Below are 18,695 nucleotides of genomic sequence, written 5' to 3'. Positions count from 1 at the left end.
CTCATTTTTTAAACTATACAGACATATAAAGAAGAAAAAGACAAAAGTCTAATTCTCTATCATCTTACTGCTAGTTAACCGTGTACATGAAATTTTAAGAAAAGAAAAAAACAAAAAATAGAAACATCTTCCTATTTCTTTCCCCTAGGGAACCACTATTAAGTTTCCTCCTCCAATTCCTTCTGGAAATTTCTGCATACATATAGCAGCACATAGATCCACCTGAACAAATGGCCTTCCTAGAAATTCATTCAAAGGCAATATCCTTTATACTCTTTCTGCACTCATAAAACATCTGCTTATATCTTTTCTCCTTCCTGCTCTGCCCCTAGAAGCCAACCCTCCACCCAGCTCTCAGGCTTGCCTCATTTTCTACTCTCCGACTCTCAGCATGAGTGGAGAAGGCAGCTCCTACCCCACTGGGGCCTCACCTTGGTGCCCACTCCCGGCAGGGCACAGAGGGCCTTGTGGGCCTCCTCGTAGGGGGCCTCTCGCAGCTGCTGCAGCCAAGTCAGCCCGCCCTGTTCTTCGAGGATGGCTCGGGCACTGGCACTCACGTAGCGGGCACGGTAGCCCAGGCCCAGCTTCCTGAGATGAGCCTCCACCTCCGGCCCTGTGGGGAGTTGGGAGGAAAGCAGGGGTCAAGTCTCTCCTGTCCTCAGGCTGGTGTGTGAGCCCCCACCCCACAGGAATGCTTTTCTTAAATACCCTCTCCCACCTCACCACCTAGGAGACAGTGGCCACTTTTATGTGCAAAGGAAATGGTTAAAGCTTGGGTTCTGCCCCTCTACAAATGTTTTCTGCGTACCTATTACGCACTGGGCACTGGAGCCCAGCTCTAGTCCTGGGACTGGGAAGGACTTGCTGCCCTTCTCAGCTCCCCATTTGAGTTCCTTAATCTTTCCAAAGAGCGTTTCACACCCATGATCTAAAAAAATAATCATAGTAATAGCAACAGCTTCTATCATCAAGTGCTTTAGGTACATTATCATGCTGACTTTTCTCAAGAATCTCGATGACAGTACTATTGTTTTCCCCATTTTATGGGCAGGAGAAATGAGGGTTTAGAAGAAATTAAATAACTTGCTTAAGAAAGGATGTGGGGGAGATGAGATCTTGCATCCAGGTCTGGGGAACCAATGCCTTGTGTTCTTAATCCCTTGGCTTACAGTATACTGCCTCATGACTACTTTAGTCATCTCCCAAACCCTTCTAGATAGAAACTGTTATTCCTTTTCTGCAAACAAGATAAGGCCTAGAGAGGTGAATGAATTTCCTGAGGTCTTATAACAACTAAGCAAGCAGTTAAGATTCAAGATCAGGTTTCTAAGCACTAAAAACATTCTTTTCTTTTTTTTTGAGACAGAGTGTCTCTCTGTCACCCGGGCTAGAGTGTCATGGTATCAGCCTAGCTCACAGAGACCTCAAACTCCTGGGCTCAAGCAATCCTCCTGTCTCAGCCTCTCAAGCAGCTGGGACTATAGGCGTGCACCACCACGCTGGCTAATTTTTTCTATTTTTAGTAGATACGGGGTCTTGCTCCTGCTCAGACTGGTCTCGAACTTCTGATCTCAAGTGATCCTCCTGCCTCAGCCTCCCAGAGTGCTAGGATTACAGGCGTGAGCCACATTCTCTTTTCTTTAGGCAGGCTGTCTCCTTGCTATGTAGTCCCCAAGCACTTCCCATAGCTTTCTTCTCCCATCTGCCAACTGACATACTTGCCTCTGTAGAATACTTGCCACACAGGGCTGCTGTGAAGAGCACGTGTTCTTGGATGCAAAATTGTTTGGGTCACCGTAGTGATAGCAGTTTGAATTTTACATGTACTTCCTGAGTGCCAAACACTGTGCTAGGTACAATATGTGTATTCCTTTATTCAACGCTCATGACAGCTCTGATAGGTAGATGCTATTATTATCCCATTACACAGATAAAGAAACTGAAGTACAGAGATGTTAAATAATGTGCCCAAGTGATAGAGGTGGGATTCAGACCAAGAAGTCTGTCTCTAGAAGGTATGCTCCTGACCCCAAAGTACTGTACACTGCATACAGATGTTTTTCTGATGAGGCATTGAAACCACTGGGCAAAAAGCACAGACTAGCGAGGTGCTGACATTTCAGGGACGAACAGGGAAGATGAGGAGTAATTGGGGCTGATCAGACCTGGCAGGGTGGTTCTGGATGGGGGCAGTTTTGGGGAAGGCAGGAAGCCTTGACATATAGTAACCAAAGAAGAACTGAACAGATCCTGAAAGCTAATCGAAGGCCTAGGGGCAGGGGACCCACCTACTCACCAGCCAGGGCCTGCAGGCTAGGGAAACCATGGTAGGTGACATCATCAAGCTGTATGAGCCGAGGTCCAAAGGCCTGGCACAGCCGTTCCACCATGCCAGTGATGCGGGTGATGTTGTTGTTGGAGGAGCAGATGAAAGAGAAAAGGCATTCGGTGGGGTCCTGTCGCAGTAGTCGCACACCTGGGGACCAGAAAGGCAGTGGGGAGGAGAAGCACTTGCTGTCAGGAGTGGGACCCTCTCACCCTCAGATCAGATCCTAGGTATCAAGGCTCCAAGTGAGAATGAGGGATAGCATTGTTAGAGAAAGCAACACCAGCTGGGTGTGGTGGCTCACGCCTATAATCCTAGCATTTTGGGAGGCCAAGGGGGGAGGATTGCTTGAGGCCAGGAGTTCAACACCAGCCTGGGCAACATAGTGAGACTCATCTCAACCAAAAAAAAAAAACAAAAAAAAAACACAAAAAAGCAACACTAGACCTCTTCTCATTCCTCATAGCATCTTGTGAGATCTGAGTTACCATCTCATTCTACAGATAAAGAGGCCACAATGTAATCACCATGAAGGCAAGTATTTGTGCCCATTTTGTTTGTTGCTGTATCCCCAGTCACAAAGCAGATACTCTGTATATATTTACAAAATGAATGAAGTAACTTGTCCCAGGTCACACAGCCAGGAATGGTCTCAATATCCTTGTCACTTCACTATGGTGATCAGTAGGATAATAGTAATAATAGGCCACACATGGTGGCTCACATGTGTAATCCTAGCACTTTGGGAGGCTGAGGATTGCTTGAGGCCAGGAGTTCAAGACCAGCCTGAGCAACATAGCAAGATTCTCATCGCTACAAAAAATAAAAAAATTAGGCAGGTGTGGTGGTGCGCACCTGTAGTCCTAGCTACTTAGGAGGCTGAGGCAGGAGCATCACTTGAACCCAGGAGTTTGAGGTTACAGTGAGCTATGATCACACCACTGCATTCCAGTCTGGGTGACAGAGTGAGACCCTATCTCTAACAACAACAAAAATTAAATAAATAGTAATAATAATTACTATGTGCTGGGCACTATTCTAAGCATTTTATATGTTAGCTCCTTTAATCCTCATAAAGTTCTATGAGTAGATACAGTCTTCATCTTACAGATGATAAAACTGAGTCACAGAGAAGTAACTAATCCCTGCTCCAGGCCCTGTACTCACCTTGGAACTTCTGAGCCACCTCTTGGAAGTGGGAGTCCACGGAACCCCAATGGCGATACAGTTGAGCCAGGCTGACATCTAGCTGGAAGTAACCGCGCACGGCCTCCAGCTCCTCTAGTGTGGGCCTGCCAACCCAGCCCTTGTCCCCCCGGTACACAGTGCAGTAGAGCTTCTCTTCAGTTTGAGTCAGTGTCCATACTTGGTCCGCCAGTACACCACTCCAGTGTGCAGGGCTTTGCTCCCTCCACCTAAGCCCGTAGGTACACAACAGCCTTAGCACTCAGTTTCCCCTCCCGCACCCTTTGGGGTCCCTCCCATCCTATAACCATTCCATTTACAAAACTGATTTAACTGCAAAGTAAAAGAGCTATCTTTTATACATCGGTTATACCGCTTGGTCCACACAACACCACTGCACACATTACCTCTACTATATAAAGCAGATAACAGGCTGGCTATCCATGCCTGTTTCCTCTTTTGTACCCTGGAGTTTCTTCTACCACCCCCAAACTTCTTTTGCACCCACTGCCGGCAGTGCTGAGGAGTCAGGAGCCAGGGTTCCAGGGGAGGGGCCTCCCAGGTGCAGTCACTCACCGGAAGGACTGTCCAGAAGCCAGAACCAGGTCCAGGCGCAGCTCAGAGAATGGACACGGAATGGAGGCCCACAGGGCCGGGGTGGAAGCTAGAGTACGATGCCCCATGCTACCGGGCTAACACTTCCACGCGAAGCTTCGCCCCATAATGGCCCCGCCCACTCAGAAGCAGATTAACTCCGAGCCCAAAGACCACGCCTCTTAGGGCCTCGCCCACTGGGTCCTGGCTTCTTAGTCCCTGTTTAAGACCCCGCCATATTTCATTTAATTCCTCCACTCCCTGCAGGCTCCTCCCTTTGCGCTTCACCAAAGTCCCGCTCCTCCCACTCTGTCCCCCCTTCCTGCTCCAATCCTCCTGCTTTCCTGAGGTGCAGGTCCCGCCCCCTCCTCCTGGCGTATCCTCCAGGGCCTCAGGGCGCTCACATCTGTTCCCGCAGCTGCCTAGACTTTCGGAAGCGGGTGCAAACGTGTTCTTCCGGCTTCTCACCGGGCCGACCTCGCCATCACCGGAAATACGACTCAAGCGCCGTTTATTTGACCCAGATGTAGCCAATACGAGGAGGAAGTGGGAGGTGCCAATGAAAAGTCGGGCGTGGCGGCGGATGGGCGGGGCTCTCCGAGGCGCCGAAGCGGTTGGCGCGCGCTGGGCTCCCTGCCGGCTATTGGCCTTTCGTCTCTCGGGATTCACCGCACTCCGCACACTGCAGTGTCCTCTCCCGGCGCCCTGAGGCCCCAATCTTCCTGACTGGTCTCTGAGCCCTTAGACTCCTCAGGGCTGTGGGTCCTCAGAACCACACCCTTCCCCAGCCCTTCAGGGAGCCTTTCTCCACTGAGTCTCTTCGAGTCTCAGATATTCGCCCTCCTTGGGCCGCCTCCCATGAACCCTCTGTTCGCCAAGAACCGGACCGGACACAGCTCCGGCCCCTCAGCCCTCGGGAAATGTCTCCAATGCGTCTCCAGAGGATTCTCTTCCGCGTTCGCCCGCTAAGCTTGTCCCCTCCAAGGCCCTCTCACCAGGCCTCCACTCTGCAGTTAGGCGTCCTCACAGACTTCATGACTTCGGAGGCCTGTCTCTTCTGGACTGTTCCGTCTCGGCCACAGCCCGCAGGCTGCCACAGCTGCTCCCTTCGGTCTCGGGCATTCCTTCAACAATGCTCCATCTGTTTACACCCCTGCGCCGCCGAATGGGGCCTCTGTAAGGGCTTTCTCTGGGGTGGGCCCAGAGAGGCAGCTCGTTAGGTTGAGTCCAAGTACAGGTGTGTGGCCTTGGGGCTGCCTAACCCGGTTGCCAGTGTCAGCCACCTGGACCCAGGAAAGATGTATTATGTAATTTCTTCCCTTCTGGAGGAAAACGTGGAAAAACAAGTAGCTAGGAGCCATGAACTTTATCTGGGCCGTTTTTCACCTTCTTGCATAGTAATTTTGGTTGTATCTGAATAATTAGATTACAAGTTCTTGAAGGGCAAGATCTGCAGCTGATTGATCTTTGTGTTCCACCTACAGTACCAAGCAGGGTGCACCGTGAGCATGGTATCAACATCAGACCAGTGTGGTCTTTGTCTCAGCTCTACTCAGTGGCAGCAAGGCCTCAGGCAGCCATTTCCTGTGATTATCTCTTACAGGCATGGCATCCCACAGGTGCCTAGCGCTTGGGAGACATTCCTTCAATAAATATTGGCTGAGTCGGAAAAGGTTGTGGAGGAATGAAGAGCAACCCTCCACATCCCTGCTCTGTCCCCAGTTAAGCAGAGGGGAAGGTCTCCGCTGTAGTGACTCTGAAGCACTTGAGCCACAGTACTGGCAAAGGATTTGAAGCCTCTAAAGTCCATGAAGGAATCAGCAGTTGACTCTTCCTCCGGCAGTTCAGCATACTGGTTGAAGAGCCTACTTTGCAGACAAATAGACCAGAGTTCAAATCCTAGCTCTACGACTTCCTAGTTGTGGGAACTTAGGCAAGTTACTTAATTTTTCTAAACCTCAGCATCTTTGTGGAGATAATTAGCCTGTGATTAAAGCACCCCATAGTTACAAGGATTACACAAAACTGTGTATCTAAAGGTGTGTAGCACAGGGCCTGCCACTCAGTAAGTGCAAGAGAAATGGGAGCTCTCATATTGTCTCTGTTGTTGTCTTATAAATGTAGCATGCACAGCAGTCAGCAACCATTGGACCCAATTAGGTACCATCCCTGGGGCACAGAACTTCCCTTTGTATCCCTCTGCTCTGGCAAAAGGCAAGAACAAAGAATTCTAAATAGACAGTTTATTTTCTAAGAATCAATATATTTTCTTCCTTTGAAATAAATACAAACCAGTTTGAAAGGTGGGGGGAATCTATGGGAAAGAGAAGGGAAATGGGGACAGGCCCCAGTCGTTTTTTAGTACCAAATGACTCTGGCGCGACCCGGAAACGCAGTTACAAATGAGAATAATTTAAATTCTCCGATAATTACAGTATTTACAACAGCAGGGGAGGGGGTCACCTAGTGCCCCTCTTCCGGGCTGGACAGACATCAATCCCACTGCTAGGCTGGGCAGATGCCCGCTCACTTCACCACCTGTAAGGGCCTCAGGCCTCTAGGCAGTTGCGGATTCTCCTGGCATGAGCAGGCAGAGGTGGTGGGATGGCCCGTTTTATGCAGTGTCCTAACCTTGGCCCACCACCCTGCCCTATAATACCGTGAGGTCTCTGGAGCTCTTTCTGACCTGTGGGACCTCCCCTCTCCTTGCACTGAACCACCATGGGCCCTTGGAGTGTTCTGTACAGTCCAGCTGCACTCAGGGCAGGAGGGACCTCCCCTACCCAGCTTCCCCTGAGACTGGCCCCAAGACCAGGAATGAGTCAGTGCAGAGGCCGGTGCCACTCCAGGACAGTGAGCTAAGGGGAGGAGAGAGGTCACAGGGCACTGCAGGTTGGGCTGTGTTGGGCAGTATCAATCACTATCGCTGGTCTCACTGCTCTGCTCGCCCTGCACCTTGCTGCGGTGCTGCAGAGCCCGGTGGTAGGCGATCTGTACTGACTTGCGGATGTTGGACTTGCGGCCCTCCAGCATCTTCTCCTTGTCCAGGTCCTGGTTCACACCCAAAGGAACCAGCTTGGTCCTGGGCAGCCATTGCCTATAGGACAAGGTAAAGATCAAATAAATCATCTCAGGGAGAACAACAAGCACCAGCCTTCGTCCCTCTATTCACTCAAACACACTTCCTGAGTGCTTACTCTGGCCAGACTCTGTGGTGGGTACTGGGGTTACAGAGACTAATAGATACAGTCCCTGTCCTCAAGGGTCTGCTCATCGTCTAGTGATGAAAGAGCCCAGTCAACAGATATATTGGGGGTGGCAGGGAGGGTAGGTAATCATAGGGTATTTATAGGTACAAAAGGAGGAGCCCTGACCTAACCAGAAATAGGTACCCTATTCTATAGGCTCCAGGCAGACTTTACTGAAATTGAATATCTTCTGCAGACAATTAACAAAAAGACTACATACGTAAAACAAGGATTCAGAGTCTGAATGTTAATTCCTGCTTTACCCTGATCTTGTCATTGTGGAGGCACAGATGGGAAAACTAAATCTAGACGCCATCTGAGTCTGGGTGGGGAGCCACACCCATATTTGTTACATTCACTGATGGTCCTTTGGTTTCTAGCTATAGCTGTTTGTCAGCTACTGCCCACTCAGCCTCGCAGACTCACGGTCAATACAACCCGTTTGCTCAAAATCCATTCTAAGTCCCTCCCCCACTGATCTGTGATAGCCCAGTCTGTCCGTTGCTGGAGTTTCCTGGCAATCTGCCCCAATACCACACAGGCCTGCATCTGTGGCTACGAGCCACCAAATGCTCCCTTCTTTTCTTACCAGGTTCGTTTGTTGTCAAAGAAGAGGACGAGGTAGAGATGCTCTCGGGCCTCCTGGGTCATCTGCTCCCCAAGTTTCAGCACCTCCAGGGGGGGCACAGGAATGGGAACCCCATGGTGGAACATACCTTCTCGGGGCATCTTTGGATCAATGATCTGAGGGTGTAAGAGCACAGTTTGGTTCAGTCCACTTCCTAAGGCTTGTCCTATCCAAGAATTTGGAGACTACATCTGAAGTAGGAACAGAGAAAGGTTATCATGCTACTAGGGCTGCAATGCTGACCCTCAGCTTCTTCCCATGCTAAATTATTTCAGAGCTCAAGGGGCAAAGATAAGGGAAAAGGAGAGACAGAGAAACTGGCTGCCCACCAGTCTGTCTGCCAAGGAACCTTGTGTCCCACAGCTCAGCAGAAAGTAAGAGACATCTGCTAATTGTAAGTCTGTGTTCTGGGGTTAGAAAGCAAGGGGTATGAGGAGAGTAGAGGAAACCTACCAGAGCTGGGTATGATGGATACCCTCGGCATTTGGCCCACACAAGGTCCAGAGCGTCCAGAGGGGAGTCCTCATCCTCCGACAGCCAGCCAGCTCCCCGGCCCAGACTCTTCCTTACCACTTCACAGGAATGGGAGAGAGAAGGTGGATCAGCAGCTGGGGGACTGGCAAAGCCTTGACAACGGGTTCCCAGCATCCCTGGCCTCGGGCAAGGGTACTTACTGCTGTGGCCCACGCCGCGGCCAGTGCCCACGGAGTAGGCCTCATTCTCAGTGCCTGAGGTATCCTCACTGCTGTCCTCTGGGAATGTGCCCCGAGAGAAAGAGGGTTTTCCCCGGCCTTGTTTTGAGGGTGTTGTGCTGTGGACAAGACAATGGAGAGCACAGCTCAAAGGAGGGGAAGAATGGGGAATGACATGGTAGGTGTCATCTCCACGTTAAGCTCCCAGGGTCTGAGACTTCTGGAAAGCAGAAGCTAAATTAGGAATTTCAAACTCAAATGCCCTCGGGGACTAGGCTGGTGATCTGACTGAGGTAGGCTGGATTGAGCAGTAGTGGGAAAGAATGTATGTGCTGTCTAAAAACAGTACTGGCCAGATTTGACAGATCTTCTGATTTTTAAAAAGAATACAGAGCCTAGGAATTTTATGTGGCATTTCTGGATTCATCTTTTGAAAACACCATGCTGGCCAAACAAAATATGTTTACAGGCCAAATCCAGGCCACAAGGCATTAGTTTATGCCCTCAGCTCTAAACCATCACCTTAACCCAGGATGGTTCCTGCTGTTCCATTATGGTGAAACTGATCTACCCCATTTATTTTGCAGAGAATGCTGGGTTTGAACCATCTTAATCTATGCTGAGATGGCAGCCACCCCACTTCCAATATGGAAACCTGGGAAAGCCCCTGAGCACTGGAAGGGCATCCACAGAGGCTGGCCTTGATCTGGAAAGCTGGTACCTGGTCCGGTCTGAGGCAGCGCTGCTGCTGCTACTGCTGCTGGACTCAGAGTCTGAGCTGCTCCGGGGGAGGCTGCAGTCATTACGGTATACCAAGAAACTCTTCTTCACTGGCTGGTTTCCACCGCTGAAGCCATTGGCTGGTAAGTCTTGGTTGGGGGGATGAGGAGGAGGGAAGGAACCGGTCAGGAAGGTATAGATCAGAGATGACATAGGGTAAGAGGGACTTAGAGCTTGGGTTCCCCTTCTGTGCTGGAAAATTCCTCCATGCTTGTCCAGTGGATCTAGCTCTGGGCAGTGTCTACCACAGTTGGACACAGCCCTGTCCAACCCTTGCTTCCCCTGGCAGTTATCGGCCTTAGGACACAAATGGCTTAAAGGGCAGGAGATCCCCAAGGAAGGTGAGAAGAGAAAAGGTGAAGTGATACAATGGGGGTTGGAGGGGGCACCCTGGGTGGGAATCTAGCTGGGTCAGTGTCTCTGGGCCTCGGTTTTTCCGACTGTAAAATGAGTGGATTGGGATTAAAGGATTCCTAAGGGCCCTCATAGCTCTGTCTTTTATGGGCAAATAAAGGGATAGCTAGGAAGAATGGCAGCTTTTTGCTCACTCTCTTGGGGGGCTGGGTGATGGTGACGCTCACCCATTGGGGGGTCTTCTGTGGACTTATCACTGTCGCTGTCTGAGCTCGAACTGGGCCGGGGGCTCCTACCCCGCTTGCGCTGACGCAGGGAGCCCATGATGGGGAGCTGGGGGGGCCCCACAGGACTGCCTCCGTGGCTGGGGGTCATCTGGCTCTCCCGGTTTTTGGGGGGCCGGCCCGGCCTCTTGGGCGGTCCAGCTGTCTTCGGGTTCTTTTTGGAGAACAGAACTGAGGTTCTCCTGCCCACCTCATGTGCGGGGGTTGAGGACATGTTGGGACCCAGGCCTGGAGCAGAGAAAGAGAGAAGGAGAGTTGGTGAAGGGCCTGATGTGAGAAGGGTAGATATCCAGGGTCATTACTCCTGCTAGAGCTCGGGAAATGATTTTGGGGGCATGGACTTTGTAACATTAAACTCTTATACAAACGGCCAGAGAGGCAGTTAAGAGGTCCCTGTTTGGAGAATAAGGAAGAAAGTACAGCTAGCTGTGCAGGAGGCACCTCTGCCTGGGGGATGGCAGGGGCTGAGTACGTGCTGCAGAGCCAAAGTCTGACTTGCTTTGGGGTCCGCCTTGCTATGGGATTCAGACCTTTGCTCGTCTCCTGGCTGCTGCTCTCCTCCGCGGCACTGTCTGTCTGCCCATCCTTGTCACAGGCTGCTGGGTGGGGTGTCAGACTACCCCGGCTGGAGGGGCCATGCCGCTCAGGCCCATCCCGTCCAGTCTCCCGCTGGTGGGCAAGCTTCCGCCGCAGTGCCGTCATCTCTTTCTTGATCATCTTTGCACGCCGTGAGCGGCCCACGCTCTGCTTGCTGGCATTCACCTCATCCAGCCGCTCCAGCAGCAACTTCAGCTGCTCTTCCATGGGCAGGTGCTTCTGGTTCTCCAGCAGGACCAGCCGTTCTTCCTCTGCTGCTGGGGTAGAGTTGGGAGGAAAAGCTCAGACTCAGGGCAGCCCTCTGGGCCCCTAGAACCTGGGCAAGCAGCAAGAAACCCCTCTTCCTCCCTCAGCTTCTCACCAGAAACAGCTGTAAAATAGCAGCACCAAGATGTGGAATGGCGGGCACTGCTATCCATTCCCAGTGTGGCTTCTTGGGGAACATTCCTGGGAATAGCTTGCCACTGCTCAGCCTAGCTCCTTTCTGCCTACACTGCCTGCTCCCAGGAGGGGACTTTTGGAAAGCTATCCATCCCTGGCATTGGCCTCTTAAGTGTGTGTGTGTGACATATCACCCACCATCTTCAGTGTGGTGTGGGGCCTCGTCTCCAGCCAGGCTGTGGGGGATATGCATGCCCGTCTCAAAGTCAATGCCCATTTTTTCTGCCTGGCGCCGGGCCTGACGGAGCACAGCACCACCCTGCTCACGGAGCCGCACTGCCGCCCGGTAGAAGATGGTGTCCTTGGCGTTATACTTGAGGCAGTTGCTGACGATAAGGTTGAAGTCCTCCTCAAAATCATCAAAGTTCAAGTAGCGGTAAGCCTCCAAGTTCTGCTTCATGGTGAAAAAGTCCATGGGCTTTTTGATGTGGTCTAGGTAGTCAGGTACCTGGGAGAGCAGGGCAGGTGTGTCTAAGTGGAGATATGTACCTCAATCCCCCAAACCCTGCTCCTAACAAGCCCCTATGAAATGCATCCAGCAACCTCCTCCCACCATGGTTAGAGGCAGGTATATAGCACGGGGAAAGGAAAGCTGGATTCTAGTTCCTGACTTTACCCGTCACGAGCTGTGTGACCTTGGTAAGTCTCTTAACCTCTCTAAGCCTTCTTTTCTTCTCCTGGAAAATCGTGATGCAAGTACAGCTATATCTACCTCCTACAGCTGCACGAGGCTTCACTAGGAAAATGACTAGGAGAATCCTCTGGAAAAAACACGACCTTGCATTCCTATAGCTCTTTTTTTACTTATCAGTAAGACTTTATATAGAGAAGCTGCTGCTTCAGGCCTCTCATTTTATACCTTTTAGATAGAAGAGTCTGCCAGTCAGGACCTAGGGCTTCAGAGCTGGTTCTTTAGGTGCTGAGCCTTCTAAAGTTTCCGTTCTAGGGTTTAGCACCCCAAAAGTGTCTTCCTGCCCTAGGATTATTCATTTGGCAAAACTCAGTCCCTGCCTCTGAGGAAACGGTGCAGACTGTCTCCCATTATGGGCCCTTGGGGTGTGACAGAGACAAGACAGAGTCTAGGTGATACATATGGCTTCAGTTTATCCTGCCCCAGAGCCGCCAGCCCCTCTCTTCAAGGTTCCCACCTAGTCCCTGGCCCAGACCTGCAGCAGGGGTCCAACTGGGAGAGGAACAGAAAGAAGGTGGAGTGAGGGGAAGGGATTCTTACTTCGTCCAATTCGGTTACCTCAGACAGAGGGACCGGCTCGCTGAAGATGTTGCCTGTGTCCTTCTCTTGGAGCTGTTCTAAGGTTTTGCGAAGGAGGATGAGGAAAGGGGTCAGCTGCATCTCCATGGCAATCTGTTGGACCTTGATCTGACAGAAAAAAGGCCCGATAAGCCAGGCCCAGGCCAGTCGCCTGGCACAGAGGTCTGAGGAGATGGTCCCAGCTGGCTTGGGAACTTGCCTTCCTTCCCACACCCACAGCTGGGTATACTCACTCAGGTCTACCTTCTACAAGACCCTGCCCAATAAAACTTGCTTCAACTACTCTGGCCTTCCCCTCCCTCGAACTCCCACCACCAGCTACCTGTATCACACAATTTAGGATTCTGTTCATATTCTCCCGTGTTTCGAATAGGCTTGAGAGCACACTGAGCCCCAGGAGATCTGACTCTAGCATTGTCCCTGTTGCTTCCTGGCTGGGGGACACACACTTTTCCTTTGTCTGTTTTCTCCTTTGTGAAATAGAGCTGGCTCAGTAACACTCACCGTCTCCCTTTTGAGTTTCTCCCGCTTGCGGATCAATTCCACCAGCAGCCGAGCTCGCTCCAGGTCATGCCGGAGCCGCTGCCAGGACTTGAGCTGTTCTTTGAGGGCCCAGTTCTTATCCTCAGAATCTCTCTGTAGAGGCAAAAGGAGGATCAGGAGATGATGAGAGAGCCAGAGGAAAGGCCTAAGGGGAGGAGAGAGCCCAGGAAACTTGGGTCAAGGGCAGGCCAAGCCAAAGGAGGAAGCACAGTGATTTATTGGTAACTCCTCAACCTATGTGTCCCCAGAACCTGGCATAGAGTACATGCTCAGTATGTGTTTGTTGAATGAATAAATGAACACAAAGGAACAATTTTCCAATGAGCTGATAACCTATAAGGATTTCATTCTGAGCCTGGTTTGAGGGCTAGCTTAAAGAAGGAAACAGCCTACATCTCCTGACACTGGAAGCTACAGTTGACAATCTCAGTCCTTGTCTCCCTGGCCCTAGTTCCACAGGGAATTGGACACAGTACCCCAACTTGGTCGCAGTTCCTCTGAGACTGCAGGTGTGTCTGCAGGCGACGTAGCAGTGGGACCCCATTCCGTGACTGCCGCTTCAGTGTCCAGTAGCTGTGCAGCCTCTGCATGAACTGGCTCTTCCTCTGGATGGTGAGGCGGTTGGTGATTTTACTGAGCCTGGGAGGCAGGGAACAAAGAGAAAACCTGTTGGGCCATGATTCTCTTAAACAGAACAGGGGTCTCTGGCCAGTGAGAGTCCTGAAGGGGGAAAAGGGGAAGTACACCGCTTGTCAAAAAGGCCTGGGACTCTGGGCTTAAGGGAAAGAAGAGTGAGTGGTACCATCAATGCCACTGCAGCAGACAGGAAACCAAGCTCCCAGCACAAAGCCAGCTCCCTAACCCTGTACACCAGGGGCCAGGGAGTTCTGCCCCTAAGACTGCTTTAGTCACTGAAGCCCACAGTACTAATTGACCCTGGGAGCCCCACTCAGACTGAGCCTTTGAAGGTTTTTAGATAAAGTACAATTGTATAGCAGAAACCTATAGTAAATTAAATAAATGGCACAAGAGAGTTAAAAATAACAAGCGATCACAGCCCAAATTAGTGGCAGTAATCACTTCACAACTTGAATGTTCCCCTCCCCTCTCTTCATTCTATTTCTCTCTTTTCATAGTCAGATCATTTCTTCCATTGTGGCTGTTCCATCCTCTATCAAAAAAGGAAGGGGAATTTAAAATATGTTAGGTATACCAGATAAAGATTGACATTTAAGGCTCTTAATGTGAAAAGTCAAGTGACCTGCTAAAGATAACCTCTTCTGGAATTTGGTGGGGTTGTTTTCTTTTTTTTTTTTACTTCTGTGCAGCTCCTGATAGGAAGAAGGAAACCTAGCACTGCCATTTTAGTCAGGGGGCTGTCATTTCCTTTCCGAGAGGGCTGCTTCTTCCCTCACCTGCCTGTCCATCTGCTTCCCACATACCTGTGTGGTGGGATACAGGGCACTGACACCACAGGTGCTGCTGCCCGCTTCTCTGCCAGGATCTTCCGCGCCTTCTTCATCTTGATCCGGGACTTAGCCTTGGCCTTCTTGACTTTCTCTGAGCTCCAGCCCTTACCCTCATCCTCCTCTTCGTCCTCATCCTCCTCACCCTCACTGTGGGACAGGGCGGGCAGGCGGCGCGCTGAACCTGGGGGTGTGTGGATGTCGCAGTATGCTGTCTTTCGGACACTGAAGGACGTGCCGTTGGCACCTGTCTCCCGCACAGGCTCCATCTTCATGTAAAGGCCAGCCTGCTGGGCGCATGTCACATGGAAGGCTGTGTAGCAGTTGGCCTTGTGGCACTGGATGCAGGCCCCTGAACCCCGCTGTTTGCAAATGTAGCAGGTGAGCTTCCAGCGGGCTGGTGGGATGTGCTCAATGCTGTCAATGGGCTCTAGGAAGACCGTGTTGGCAAAGCAGACCTCGGGGATCCACAAGGCACACACCACATGGGCCCAGCGCCCGTCATCTGTCTGCTTGAAGGCACCACCCTTGTTGGGGCACAGGGCACAGTCCACAGCACGGGAGGGTGACTGTAGGCAACGGCGGCACAGCCACTGGCCCTCAGGGATATAGGGGACACCGTAGCACTCCTGGTGCACGGCCAGGTTGCACATGTCACAGAAGAGGATGACATTGCTGTTCTGGCACTCACCATCATTGCAGATACAGCAAACAGCATCCTCGTCCACTAGCGCATTGGGGTCGCCTTTATTGTGACTCTCAAAGTAGGACTCCTTTTCCAGCCGGTCCATTAAGTACTCAAAGATCTCCTGTGGGATGGGATTCACACCTTCTGTCTTCCGACGCTCATTCATGATATCCAGCCAGATGTAGTCCTCCTCGTCCATGTCATACTCTACTTCCTCATCCAGCTCCTCTGCAGACTTCTCGATGTACCTGTGGTGCACACAGGAAGCTCAGCATCACATAGTTGAGATTTCCCTCCCTTAATGACAATGAGTCATATCTGCCACTGAGCACTTACTCTGTGCCTGTGCCTTTACATGTGTTGTCTTGTTCCATCCTCACCTTAACCCAGGGACTACAGATACTATAATCATTCCTATTGTGTAGAAAAGGAACCTTAAGGCTTGGGGAGGTTACTGCACCTGCCCCAGCCCACTTGTAGAGCTGGAATGTGAACGCAGACCTGCTACTCCAAAGCTTGTGTCCTAGCTGCTATATGACATTACCTCCCTGGGTTGCAGCAGCTGAGCCAGACTCCTCTAAAGGGAGGAGGGTGAGGCAGCTAGGATCCATTGGGATGGTCTGGATATGGTGTAAAGAATCTGCGGAAGGATGTCACTGGCAAATTATAATTTAAGTCATTTTAGCACCAGCTGGCAGGGCTTTGACTAAAGCTGTAATAGGTCTTCTCTCAGCTGGTGCCATCATAACTTCAGAGATCCATCAAACTCTAGGTACTATGTTTGTTCTCTGGATAGCCTTGAGAGATAACAATCATAACAGCTAAGATTTGCTGAGCATATATTATGCATCAGGCATTGTGCTAAGTTATTCTTACCACAGCCATAGGGTCAATGTTCTTACTGTCCTCATTTTGTAGATAAGGGTACGGAAGCTTTGAGAGGTTAATTAACTCTCCAACACAGATAGGTCACATAACCAGATAGTCACAGAGCTGGACGCATTCAACTTCCCGGTGCTCTTAACCTCCACCCTATAGTACTCACTGGGCCGACAGGCCTGGAGTGGAGAGCTGCTCCAAGTGCTTGTGATACAAAGCAGGTGCCCCATGATCTTGCCATGCCCTAAGTGGCTCGAACTCTGGCATTGTAGTACAAAGGAAAGAATGGGGCTTCAGCTTCTAACAAACATGGTTTTATTAATAAATCTTGCTTCTGTCACTTTGTGACCTTTAGGACATCACTACTCTTCTCTGAATCTCAGTTTTCTTGATGACCGAATGAGGATACTACTACTACACTACTACCTTCTCACAAAGACTGTCAGGATTGTATGGAATTACAAAAATTAACAGGCTAAATCAAGTGGCACATAGAGAGCCCTAGAAAAACAGTTCTTATCTCTCCTCTCCTCTTTTTTTTTTAATTTTTATTTATTTTATTTTATTTTATTTATTTATTTATTTTTGAGACAGAGTCTCGCTTTGTTGCCCGGACTAGAGTGCCGCAGCATCAGCCTAGCTCACAGCAACCTCAGACTCCTGGGCTCAAGTGATCCTTCTGCCTCGGCCTCCCGAGTAGCTAGGACTATAGGCATGCGCCACCATGCCCGGCTAATTTTTTCTATATATTTTTAGTTGTCCGATTAATTTCTTTCTATTTTTAGTAGAGACGGGGTCTCGCTCTTGCTCAGGCTGGTTTTGAACTCCTGAGCTCAAACAATCTGCCCGCCTTGGCCTCCCAGAGTGCTAGGATTACAGGCGTGAGCCACCGCGCCCGGCCTCTCTCCTCTCCTCTTTTCATGTGGGAAATGGAGCTCTGGCTGCCAGAGCAGGCCAGGTGCCCACAGGCTTTGGGGCTATACTTCCAGGCCTTGTATGACAGTGGGTACATGAGCTAAGCTCCCTGGGCTTTGGTTTCCTCTTCTGTAAAGTGGCAACGCTAATTAGAACCCATTTTACACAGCTATTGTGGGCATTAAATGAGTTAATACTGGTAAAGTGCTTGCAACAGTACCTGGTGTAGAGCAAATACTCAATAAATGTTAGCACATCAGCTTTTGTATAGCCCTTACCCACGTTCCTTGCATTATAGCTGTTTATGTGTCTAACTCCTCCACTACAGGATAGAGAAAGGGATCATGTCTGATTTACTACACAGATACAGGCATTTGTTGTTCACTTGAAAAACATTTTGGGGGTAGAGGGAGGGAGAGACTAAAACATTGTCTGTAGGAAGAAGCAGCTTTTTCCTTAGCTCTTTACCTCTTCCCCAAGGTGACAGCAACCTCCCCATCTTTGAGCAAGGGTACGACTCAGGGCTAGTGTGAACCATCTGGCTACTTCCAAGCCTTGGAATCAGCTCTGAAGCACCAATTCTCACCCTTTTCTCTGCCATGACACACGTGACACTATGTGATGGTGCGTAACATACTCCCACAGGCACCCAGATTACAGGCTGCAGTACAGATAAGGTAGGCTGCATGTCACGTACAATTCCTGGCACACCAGCTAACACGCCACACTATCTCCCCCCTCAAGGAAGAGTATCAAAAAGCAAGAAAGAGTGGCCAGGCGCGGTTGCTCACGCATGTAATCCTAGCACTCTGGGAGGCCGAGGCGGGCGGATTGTTTGAGCTCAGGAGTTCGAGACCAGCCTGAGCAAGAGCGAGACCCTGTCTCTACTAAAAATAAAAAGAAATTAATCGGACAACTAAAAATATATAGAAAAAATTAGCCGGGCATGGTGGCGCATGCCTGTAGTCCCAGCTACTCGGGAGGCTGAAGCAGGAGGATCGCTTGAGCCCAGGAGTTTGAGGTTGCTGTGAGCTAGGCTGACGCCACTGCACTCTAGCCCGACGCCACTGCACTCTAGCCCAGGCAACACAGCGAGACTCTGTCTCAAAAAAAAAAAAGCAAGAAAGAAAAAGTGATGGTATTAGAGAGATGACCTCAAAGCTTATCAAATTTATATAAAAAGGAAATCATTTCCAAAATTTGGACAGTTTCACTAACAGTGGTAATAAATTACATGTAACATACTTCCCAACTGATCACAGTGCATCAGATGAGAACTGCTCCCCTGGGGAACAGATCTGATCCCCAGGAGGAAAGAGTGAATCTGAGTGGAGGGAAGAAGAAAAGGAGCTGAACTGGGCAGCGAGAGAGATAATGAGCCACTGGGAGGGAGGGAAGGCCCAGAGAGAGCCTGTGTGGTGGGGGTGCGGGTGGAGGGTAGGGTGGGAATGGGCATGACAGTTAGGGGTAAGAGAAAAGAGAAAGAGACAGTGTGAAGCCAGAAGGAAGTAGAGCTGGGCTAATAAGATTAAAGAATGGGAAGAGAGAAAAGAGGGAGACTGGCTAAAACTCAAACTGGGAAGAAAAGAAATTGGCATACTGGGCTATATTGCTTGTGTTTCCACAGATTTGCTTTTAAAGAATTGAGATTTAACATAACATCATGTAGACTGCACTTTTGGTAAAAACTGCTTTTCATTTAAAAGCCTTTATGGGCCGGGCGCGGTGGCTCATGCCTGTAATCCTAGCTCTCTGGGAGGCCGAGGCGGGCAGATTGTTTAAGCTCAGGAGTTCGAAACCAGCCT

General features: G+C 50.3%; 2 protein-coding genes across 6 annotated transcripts in view; both read right to left on the bottom strand.

Annotated features, from left to right (window-relative positions):
- Positions 1-4,545, bottom strand: part of OGG1 (8-oxoguanine DNA glycosylase) — a 6,404-nt gene extending 1,859 nt beyond the window's left edge. Inside the window, exons 1-4 of the mRNA XM_012646800.1 lie at positions 4,088-4,545; positions 3,494-3,741; positions 2,297-2,476; positions 432-613 (exon numbers count right to left, since the gene is read on the bottom strand). Coding sequence (XP_012502254.1) covers positions 432-613; positions 2,297-2,476; positions 3,494-3,741; positions 4,088-4,194 — 717 coding nt within the window. The 5' untranslated portion in view covers positions 4,195-4,545. The remainder of the gene's footprint in view (positions 1-431; positions 614-2,296; positions 2,477-3,493; positions 3,742-4,087) is intronic.
- A 1,921-nt stretch (positions 4,546-6,466) lies between these two features.
- The window catches only part of BRPF1 (bromodomain and PHD finger containing, 1), a 16,486-nt gene continuing 4,257 nt past the window's right edge, over positions 6,467-18,695 (bottom strand). Inside the window, exons 3-14 of one of the 5 annotated variants that reach the window (XM_012646753.1) lie at positions 14,385-15,344; positions 13,419-13,581; positions 12,904-13,035; positions 12,361-12,507; positions 11,268-11,577; positions 10,622-10,942; positions 10,035-10,319; positions 9,395-9,542; positions 8,656-8,792; positions 8,435-8,553; positions 7,943-8,097; positions 6,467-7,202 (exon numbers count right to left, since the gene is read on the bottom strand). In XM_012646753.1, the coding sequence (XP_012502207.1) occupies positions 7,019-7,202; positions 7,943-8,097; positions 8,435-8,553; positions 8,656-8,792; positions 9,395-9,542; positions 10,035-10,319; positions 10,622-10,942; positions 11,268-11,577; positions 12,361-12,507; positions 12,904-13,035; positions 13,419-13,581; positions 14,385-15,344 (3,061 nt within the window). In that variant the 3' untranslated portion in view covers positions 6,467-7,018. Of the gene's footprint in view, positions 7,203-7,942; positions 8,098-8,434; positions 8,793-9,394; positions 9,543-10,034; positions 10,320-10,621; positions 10,943-11,267; positions 11,578-12,360; positions 12,508-12,903; positions 13,036-13,418; positions 13,582-14,384; positions 15,345-18,695 lie in introns of all 5 variants that reach the window. The other 4 variants (XM_012646745.1, XM_012646761.1, XM_012646730.1 and 1 more) reach the window with 4 other exon arrangements.

The sequence above is a fragment of the Propithecus coquereli genome, unplaced genomic scaffold, assembly GCF_000956105.1.
Source record: "Propithecus coquereli isolate 6110/MARCELLA unplaced genomic scaffold, Pcoq_1.0 Scaffold107, whole genome shotgun sequence".
Classification (NCBI taxonomy): domain Eukaryota; kingdom Metazoa; phylum Chordata; class Mammalia; order Primates; family Indriidae; genus Propithecus; species Propithecus coquereli.
Note: the sequence above shows the minus strand (reverse complement) of the source record. Positions and strands in the feature narration are given on the sequence as shown.